The sequence below is a fragment of the Copadichromis virginalis genome, linkage group LG23, assembly GCF_057382275.1.
Source record: "Copadichromis virginalis isolate Kocher_CV1m ecotype Utaka linkage group LG23, C_Virginalis_male_GT1.1, whole genome shotgun sequence".
Taxonomy (NCBI): Eukaryota; Metazoa; Chordata; class Actinopteri; order Cichliformes; family Cichlidae; genus Copadichromis; species Copadichromis virginalis.
Window position 1 is genome coordinate 8,497,499 of NC_140639.1, and position 10,235 is coordinate 8,507,733.

The 10,235-nt window shown below is 36.7% G+C and overlaps 1 protein-coding gene across 2 annotated transcripts; it reads left to right on the forward strand.

Annotated features, from left to right (window-relative positions):
* The first annotated feature begins 3,232 nt into the window (after positions 1-3,232).
* Positions 3,233-8,618, forward strand: nmu (neuromedin U). Of its 2 annotated transcripts, XM_085448234.1 has the most exons (9): positions 3,233-3,510; positions 4,718-4,773; positions 4,850-4,897; positions 5,080-5,133; positions 5,728-5,757; positions 7,072-7,146; positions 7,837-7,890; positions 7,985-8,027; positions 8,415-8,618. In XM_085448234.1, exons 1-8 carry the CDS (start codon positions 3,372-3,374, stop codon positions 8,018-8,020), a joined length of 492 nt encoding a protein of 163 aa, XP_085304360.1. In that variant the 5' UTR covers positions 3,233-3,371; the 3' UTR covers positions 8,021-8,027; positions 8,415-8,618. The 2 variants fall into 2 exon arrangements, with proteins under 2 accessions (XP_085304360.1, XP_085304361.1); XM_085448235.1 differs by lacking the exon at positions 7,072-7,146.
* The last annotated feature ends 1,617 nt before the right edge of the window (positions 8,619-10,235 follow it).

Here is a 10,235-nt window from a genome sequence, read left to right on the forward strand (position 1 = left end):
ATTGAGTTGTATTTTTGTTATTGACCAAATACTTATTTTCCACCCTGATTTAGGAATAAATTCTTTACAAATCCTACCATGTGGATTCACATTCTGTCTCTCACAGTTGAAATGTACCTCTGGTGCAAATTACTGACCTCTGTCATCATTTTAGGTGGGGGAACTTGCACAATCGGTGGCTGACTAAATACTTTTTTGCCCCACTGTAAGTGTTTAAGCTACACGTAAAACATTACTAAGTACTTGGTGGAGAAACCCTTGTTGGCAAGGGGGATTTTGCCTCTCTCCTCTTTACAGAAACTCTATAATTCTTTTAGGTTTCTTGGCATCGCAAAGCTTCGGTTCCCTCCACAGGTTTTCTATATGATTGAGGTCTGGAAACTACCTACACTACTCCATGACCATAATGTGTTTCTTCCTTAGCCAGTCCTTTGCTTCCTTATCGGTATGTTTTAGGTCATTGTCATGCTGGAAGACCCATCCACGACCCATCCTCAGTGTTCTAGCTGAGGGAAGGAGGTTCTTATCCAACTTGTTCCAGTACATGCCTCCATCTAAAGTACAGTCTCAAAGCATGATGTTTCCATCTCGGTTTTAAGGGTCGCAATGGTGCTCTTTGGGTTATACTCAGGATTTCTCTTCTTGCAAACATGGTGGATTGAGTTGATGCCAAAGAGCTGCACTTTGGTTTCTTCTGACCACAGCACTTTCCCCCCCAAGGCTTTACTGAATCATTTAGCTGTTCACTGGCAAACAGTTCTGTACATGTGCAGTCTTGAGCAGGGAGACGTTGCAGATGTTGTAAGATTAGTGCTTAGTGTTTTACCAGCGGTGTTCTTCTTGACTATGGTCCCAACTGCTTTCAGATCATTAACAAGCTCCTGTAATGTAGTTTTGGGCTGATCCACTATCTTCCTCATGATCATCCTCATCCCATGAGTCAAGATCTTGCATGGAGCTCAAGACTGATCTATAATTGATTGATTAAGTAACCGGTTGTAATATAATTTGTTTTTTCTGGATTTTTGCATATATTCTGTCTCTTTTCATTAAAATTAATAGCCATTGTTATTTTAGTTATCATTGGGCACAACAGTGTGTTGGATAACTAGCACCAGCACTAAATAATCCATGCTACAATATCATATTGCATTAGTGTTTACCACTGATTATTAGAGCGGGTCTCAAGCGTGAAATAACATTTTCCATCTCACAGGTGAGGTGATGTTTTGCTGATGACCACATAAAATGAAACCAGAACCAATTTCAAGCTTTAGGAACAAGGTGAAAAGTCATAAACAGTAACTGGGATATAGCTCTGCTTATGTCTTCCCAGCAAAGCTATGGTCTACACCAACTCTCAGTCCTTTCAACTTTTTGTTTTGATTATCCTGAGTGTGTGTGTGTGTGTTTTTTTTTTTTTACCCCTTTAAAACCTCTCTTATATCACTTACCATCTTTCTTGTTTTTTACTGGCACCTGTGTTCAAACACACGATGAAAGTGTGACTTAGCATAAAAATATGATTAAAAATAACTACAATCATGTGAAAAACCAAGTTTTCATAGGACTTAATGGTGCATAGCCCATGTTTTGGTAGTTTATAGAACAATCTTTAACAGCAATAATTTGAAGTTAAAATTTTCAGTATGACCTTATTGGTCTCTCACATCACTGTAAGGGAATTTTTGCTTAAAACATTGCTTCAGTCCATTGACCTCTCTAATGCACCTACCACAGGATTTCGTTTAGGTTGAGATCTGGACACTGAGCCATGACACGCATATTCTTGTATTTTTCAACCATTCTGTTGCAGATTTGCTCTCGTGCTTAGGATCATTGTCCTGTTGCATGACCCAATTTTAGTGAAGTATTGGCCATCTGGTGTTAGCTGTTTAACAATAGTTAGTTTAGAGGTTATAAACTGTGAGCTGAGTGTACAGGTCTGTGTCAAAATGTTTTTTTAGGATTTTCCTTTAAGAACATTTTACTTGTGGAAGAAATACAAACAAGTGCTTTGATGCACATTAATACATGCACAGTGGATATACAGATAACTAAAACAAAAACATGTTTGCTGTTAATATGAAGATCTTTTGTTTACTGGGTTTGACCTTATTGGGTTTGATTTATTTTGATTTCTTTGTGTTTTCTACTTCCTTCTGTCTCCCCTGGCTCCTTCATGGTGTTATGTTTAACTAATACTTTATTTTTCATAACATAGCCTTTGCCATAACGGGATGGGCACCTTACTAGTAATGTAACTACACAATGTGGCGGCATAGACGTCAGCAACCTTGATAAGTCTGTTTGGTGGCAATATGTAGTGTAAACATCATATATTGAATAGCACAAGGACACTACCTCAGTGAAACAAAATGTAAAAGATTGCAGTTAACATGCTCATTATGCTAATAAAATAGATTGTGTTTTGCCAGTGTGGACGTGTGCAGTTTTTGTTGCTTGCGTAACTCTGCTCTGAAGTCAAATGATGACCTTGCCCACCATGGATTCAATACAGTACTATAAATCGCCCTTTAGTCTTTATGTGTAAATGTTAATGTTGTGTGTTTCTTGTGCTTTAGGTATATTGTTTCATTTATTTATTTATTTATTTTTGCCAAGGAAGGCTCAAATCTGTTGTTTACTTTAGCTGAACCTGAATCTTGTGACCTCTCTCCAAGACCACACCTGAAAAAGTTTGCATAGCATAAGTGATTTTAAAACGCTAACATGCTAATATTAGATTCCTGAGCTCATGTGATGCAATAACAACAAGCGTGCAAATTGATTATTATTAATGTAAAGACCGAATACTAACTTATTTTGGGAAAAATAAGTTATTAATGATATTAATAACAAAAAATAAATAAATAAAATCCACAGCTAGTGGAGAAAATTTCTCATGATTGTTATGATATAAATACTTTGTATACTTTACAATAATTCATGTGGGAATTTTTACAATTCTAAAAGAAGATAGGCACCGATCTGAAACTAGATATCAATTCAAAGACATGAGTAATACTGTAGCCTACTTTATCATATTCGTATTTTTCAAGTTCGAAACGAAAAAAAAAACATGTTTATCTTATTTATTGATTTATTTTCTGATGGACGTGATACAACTTTACTCACTTCCTGCTTTACATCCATCCTTCATCAGCCTGCCCGAAGCACCTCGTTCCGCCAACCTGTTGCGGCAATCAAACAACTTTTACGCGCGCCGAGCTCCAGTGACGCAGTCAAGTGTCAGCACGAGAGGCGGGTGTTTGACACGAGCCTTCATATTTCTCTGACGTGAGATACAAGCTGCCAGAAGAGCAAGAAGTCAAAAGACAAAAGACACCAAAGGCCAGCCAAAGAGAGAGATGAGAACCTTTCAGAGCCAAAGTCAGCGCGGAGCCTTCAGTACCCTGCACAGCCTCAGCAGCAGCGCCATGAGTCCACTCCGCACGGCCAGCATCACCTTCGCAGCCCTCCTCATCCTCACCATACCAGTCTGCCAAAGTAAGTCAGTCAGCTTATTTCCTTATAAGCAGGTTTATTCCTAATTTAAAAAGTTAAAGAATAACGTCTAAATCTATCTATCTATCTATCTATCTATCTATCTATCTATCTATCTATCTATCTATCTATCTATCTATCTATCTATCTATCTATCCAAGTAAGCTAAGAAAGAACAAAATAAAAATGATTTGTGATAAAGAAATTTAAATCTTAACTTTAACATGAACTTCTTGTCTATCTTCTGTATCAATATTACCTGGATTTAGTTTCTGATATGATATCAAACTGTACAAGACAGTTTGGTGAAAGGAAAAAAATCTTAAACCCCTGACTTTTTGCGTTTACTAGCTCACAGAAAGTAACAAATGACTGAGATGTACTTAGATGTAGATTGACAGTCAGTTCTCCAGCTGTCGGAGTAATCTGTGAGTTTGCGTGTAATCTTTTGGAGTCAGTGTCAGTGCTGGAAAATGTTGACTTATTGTCTTCTGCAAAAGTCATTCTCCAAGGTGAAGGAGTTTACAAAAGATTTTATTTTGTAGATCAAAAATAGACTTACATTTATATGTGTTGTGAGGAGTTGGGTTTGTTTTACCTTTATTGTAAGGGCAACATAAGAGGTAAAAAATAAATACAGAAATAATAAGCAAGCACTTACACAGTAAAATAATGCTGAGATAGTAATGAGCATAAAATTTGTCAAGTGAGGAAAAGTCAAATTGATTTTCATCATAAAAACATATTCAATTAATTTATAATTTCTTCAGAATATAGAAAAGTGTTCTCAGCTATTTGCCTAATGTGGTAAAACATTTTAAATGTCTTTTTTTTTTTTAAATTAAAATTTTATTTGATGGGGATAATACAGTTTAACATACTTCAGACACTGACTTGCTGTACAGAGAGTTTTTTATTACTCCTAGTTGAACATTTATATACATGTATTTGAATACATTTAAAGATTTTAGTCTCATAAATACAGTCTAAAGGTCTAACACATACATAATACATATCATTATTACTATTGTTAATAATAATAATAATAATAATAATAATAATAATAATAACAGTTCCTGTTCTTCCTTGGTTTTAGCTGACCCCTGAATCATAGAAATGACAAATTGGGCAAGGGAGAAAAACTGTAAATCGGTTGCGTCAGTTTCTGTATTAACTGTATATTGTATGTGTTTCTGTATGAAACAAAAAGGTGCTCCAGCAGATCTTCAGCAGGCAACAGCAGATCAGGGGCAGCTACTCAGAGAGGTAAAGCACACTGATTTATTCTTTTTAATCATTTCTGTTGCTGCACTCCTCCACCATTCTCTGTGTCGCTTTGCAGATTGATGCCATGTGCTCATCCTACCTCTCTGAAGACCTGAGGTTTTTGGTGAGTTATATATATCTATATCTATATCTATATATATATATCTATATATCTATATATCTATATATCTATATGTGTGTGTGTGTGTGTGTGTGTGTGTGTGTGTGTGTGTGTGTGTGTGTGTGTGTGTGTGTGTGTATTTTAATAACTTGAAACATTTAAACAACTCTCTGGTCTCTTTCCAGGCATCTGATGTCTTAGGAGAACTCTGTGTGTTGATGCTGGTTCAGAAATCAAAGGTACCTCAGAGTTGTTTACTTGAAAAGTAACATGAAGCACTTTTGTTTTGCAGAATTTGGTACACAACATTAAAACATCAATTATGGCATTATGACAGAATTCACAAAGAACGACCAAACCATAACTCAGAGAATTCACAGTATGAAGACTTTGGACTAAGATACCCTGCTTTCCCTATCCAATACAAAACACTATGAAAACTATACGTGGAACTATAAAGACACAAATACTGTGCAACAGTCATAATTTTAAAAGGATCTATTTTGCTCTTTCTCCAGTCTGATGTCTTTAATCTTGGACTCTACAAGAGCAGCTTTGCATAATTCATAATTTAAAAGGATCTTATACTTGGATTTGGTGCCGGCTCACAAGCAGTTTCATATTCCACCGCCTTCCTGTTTATCGAGATCTTTCTGATTGGCTGCTCCTCGTAAGCAACATGTGAACAGCATGTGGGTGGAGCTTCAGTGCTCACAGCTACAAACGCATGAGATGACCCTCCCACTAACATCATACAATGTCAACAGTAAAAAAAAAAGACATGCAAAAGACCAAAGACTAATTTAGTTGTCAATATTTCATTGTGTGTTCAGGAGCTGAATGTGAGAGAAAATAGCAAAAGGGTAAGTAAATGTTTTCTCACACTTTAATGCTTTGCCTTATATGGCTATCATTATAGATTAAACATTGCATGTGTTGTGCTGGTTTTTGAGTGGGTTTGGTTGTTATTTTTGTTATTTTTATATATATATATATATTCCTGCCCTCTATGTGCAGTTTTTGTTTCATTACTCTAGACCACAAGGTTCTGTCTTGTCAAAGGGAGGGGTAAGTTAAAAGATTGAACTGGATTGCTGCAGAATGCTGCTTGACCTAAAAAAACCACCTCTTTTGTTTTACAACTGAATCTGCACTTCTTGTTGTGACGCCTCTTAATCGGCTGAATTTAGGCCTATCAGAGCTATTAACACCAGCAATTAAAAGTAACTGCACGTCATGCCCCTAACCACAAATGCATGCCAGACCAACACTTGGAAATGTAAACATGCACGGTCCTAATATATCTAAATATGTACATATGTATGATAAAATTTTGCTCTGTGTTTGCTCTGCATGTGAAATACCTATAGATCATAGATTAGTAGGAGGCTGTGCTTCATGATCGCACGAGAACCTGGATGTATTAGGGTTAGCGATCCTTCCTGTCTGCCCTTCATACCTGACACCTCACACAAATGTTGTGTCAAAAGCAAAGGGGATTGTGTCTGAAGTTGCAGATGATATTTTAGCGCACAATTTTATACTTAACTATAAGGAAAATATGTCATTATTTATTTGTTTGTATGTTTGTTTTTGATGAAGATGAATCCTTGTTCATGTTGTTTCTGTATGCAAAAGACTTTCTGGCTGTTTACCACATAACAGAACTCAAGCTAGATGATGCAGGGAGCCTTTTTCTACAGCTAATATAAAATAGAATGATACGTTTACATCGTCAAATATTATACGCAGTGTGAAAAACAGATGTCATATTTACAAACATCATATTTTTTTCCTCGGTGTGGATTTATGGTTATTGAAGCCAGCACAGACAGGAAACATCCTTTAATGCACATGCAGCAACTTTTACTGAAATAACACAGCATTTTGCTTCGGTGACATATGATGCTGTTCGCTTTCTCACTCCACCATCTCTGTGATACAGAATGAGACACAGAATGTGATCTATTTATACAGGCAACACACTTTGCTGCAGTGAGGAAGCATTTGTACGTTTGTATTTCTGTGTAGCATGCGTTTATCTGTTGAGAGAAAAAAACTTGTTTTTCTCTTTGCCCTTGTACATTCCATAGTCTGTACTTTCTTTTTTGCTGTTATTCATGTGTGTGTATCTGCCTGTATCTATCTATGTGTCTGTATATGTGTATGTTTGTCAGTCCCCTCAGTTGCACCCTCTTCTGCGTCTAGTTTCCCAACTAAATACTAGAAGACAGAGAGGACTCACAATGCACGTATGTACCACTCACATCTGTTCTCCACAGCCACTGACTGATAAAACAAAGAGAAATACTTTGTTTTTTGAATGCAAAATGCAATCAGTGGCTCAAACTGTCATTAAATCCTGTGTTGTTTAATATCCCCCTACACTGTGGGACAGCTATTATGCAAAGTTACTTCTTAAACGTATATATTTGGATATCTCAAGAGCAACAGGATGGTATAGAAAGAGGTGATGAATAGATGATGATAATTGCAGCAGGCACGATGAAAGCAGCTCCACTTTTGTGCGCTTGCTGCAAATGTTTATAGTGAAATGTGTGTGCTCCATTCTGTAATTGTTTTCAGTGTGTTTATCCACATCCTGAGCGTCCACATCAATCATGCTGTTGCATATCTGAGAGCTCTCCTCACTCTGTGCAAACTCACTCTACATTAGTTGTTCTTTCCCAAGCTGAGAGTTATTATGGTCTATAATTGGTGTGGCAAGCCAGGTGAATTCCTCCCCCACTTACTATCAAAGCACTGACAAACACAAAGTGGACGCCGATAAAACGTGAGCAAGAAACGTGGAGAGTGTGTGTTTTCAAATCCAGATGTGAGTCTTTGAGTGGGTACATGTTGGTGGTGAAGAGGTGCTGTAGACAACACTAAGAGCAATTTTGCAGGTGGCTAAATTGTGTGTTTTTTAAATGTTTTTACAGGCCGACCTCCAGGGACCTGGAGGAATCCAGAGCAGAGGCTACTTTCTCTATCGGGTATGTTTACATTTGTGCCACTAAAAAGGAATTAAAAAGCCTACAAAATAGGCAGAATTTGAAATTAAATTAAAAATTGTGTTTACACTTACAGCCACGGAATGGGAGAAGATCCTTAGAGTATGAATGAACTAAAGGTAAAAATTTGGTTATAGTTTTTTTTCCTGCCTTCATGTTATGTTTGAAAGATTAAGTAATTGTACATGAAATTTAGAGTAGAAGAAAAAGCTCTAGGAGTTTATTAATGATTATGTGACTGTGCTAAAATAAGCTAAAATATCAAAAACCCAAAGGCACTTTCATGCACAGTGCGTTTTGGCATATACGTCTTCAACAATTAAAAAACTATATCTATTCCATAAAGGCATTTTAATTTTACATGAAAAGAGAGTGCTTTGGAGTTTTTGTGATATTTATCCTCTTGACTTTTGTACTAGACTCGTAGGACCGCGTTTATATGCCGTTTATATGTCAAATGCATGTATCTGTATCTTCTACTCATACACATCCTGCATGTGTTTTAGAGTCTCCACCTCTGAAGCTTAGTGTACAGAGACAAAACAGACCCTGAGACCCAGGCTGCTGTACCGCCACTGAGTGATCCAGACATCAAACACATCCCTCTGCCTCTGCTTTATAGTGATGTTTGAATGTACACAATGGATATTAATTAAAACACTATTAATTTATCCATATTTTGTTTTGTGTTATTAAAACTGCTATCTGTGGCTGGGTGTAGTTGTGTAATTTTGTTTCAGTGTGATTAGTTCTATTTCAGTACATTTGAAAACAGTGTAAAATAGAGTGAAGGAGTGAAGGGGTGAATTAAGTTTTTACATAAAATAGTAAGAGTAATTTAAACATGAAAATGGCTTTGTTTGATGTACAGTTGTATAATGTGTAATTTTAATAATAATAAAGTTACAGATGGTAAAGTAAGTTCCTCCTACTGCAGAAGCCTCAGGTGTTGAGGCTCTGATACTAAACTAGCACTATATCTGCTTGGTTTTCTGGGGGGTTTGGCTGGGATATTTTCTTTGTTGTTCTCCACCTTTTGTGGTGACTTTTCATGTGTGTGACATCAGACAATTTATTAAGTACATCTGGAACTCCACCACCAGCCTGAACCACTGATAACAACGCAGGTTGGAACCATGCTTTCATGTTATTTACACCAAATTCTGACTCTACTCTCTGCATGTTCAGCAGAAATCAAGACTCATCAGACCAGACAATGGCTTTCCAATTTTTATTGTCCAGTTTTTGGCCACCTGTGTGATTGTAGATGACAGCAGTGACACCTGGTGTGGTCTTCTGTCGATATCACATGCTTCAATATTCAACATGTGAATTGAGAGATCTTCTTCTGCATTCCTTGGTTGGAATGAGTAGCCATTTGACTTAGTATTCATCGGGAAGGCGGTCTGGTCATTCTCCTCTAATCTCTGAAATCAATAAGGCATTTCAACCCAGAGAGTTGCTGATCATTGGATATTTTCTCTTTTACAGATAATCCTTGGTTTACAGAGGAAGTTGTGGTTAAAATCCCAGTGGATCAGCTGTTTATGAAATACTCAGTCCAGCCCATTTGGAAATAATAACCGTGCCACATTTAAAGTAACCTGAATTCCCCTTTATTCCCATTCTGATGCGCAACATAAACAAATAACACGACCATGTCTACGTTCCTAAATACATTGAGTTGCAATTGACTGATTAGATATTTGGTTATAAGGTATTAGATAATTACTGGCAGGATTTTATTTTATTACTTATTTGGTCAATTAAAAGTGCAAATTACCAACCACGGAACACGAATGTGTAATTACTACTATCAACAGTAGATGTCGCTATCATCAGCCAGTTAAAGCCTCTTTCTTTGTATTCTGTTTTCGATGCTGGTGTGTCGCTTTAAAGAGGAAGGAAATGTATATAATGATGTTTACGCGCTGTATAGATCTATAAATAAGTACATTCCGATTATTTCACAGAGAGTTACTCACCTTTACCGGTGAGATAAGTGAATGAATTTAAAAGTGTTCAAATTCCTTTAGTTCATCGTGAAATATTATTGTTATGGCCTATCTTTATCCAGGCAAGTCTCACTGAGATGAAAAAAAAACAACAACTCTTTTTCAAGAGTGACCTCACTATAATGATCGAGGGCAAACACTGTAATCAGTCTTTTGGGTATAAACAGTGACAGCACGATAAATAAGAATGTGTTTATCTTTAAGGCGTAATTAGTGTGCGAACCTAAAAAACAGAAAGAGCAGTTGTGTAAAATACCACAGGAGCTCTTGCCAAGTCAATAAAATAAAATCCAACTGCAGCATTTCACACAT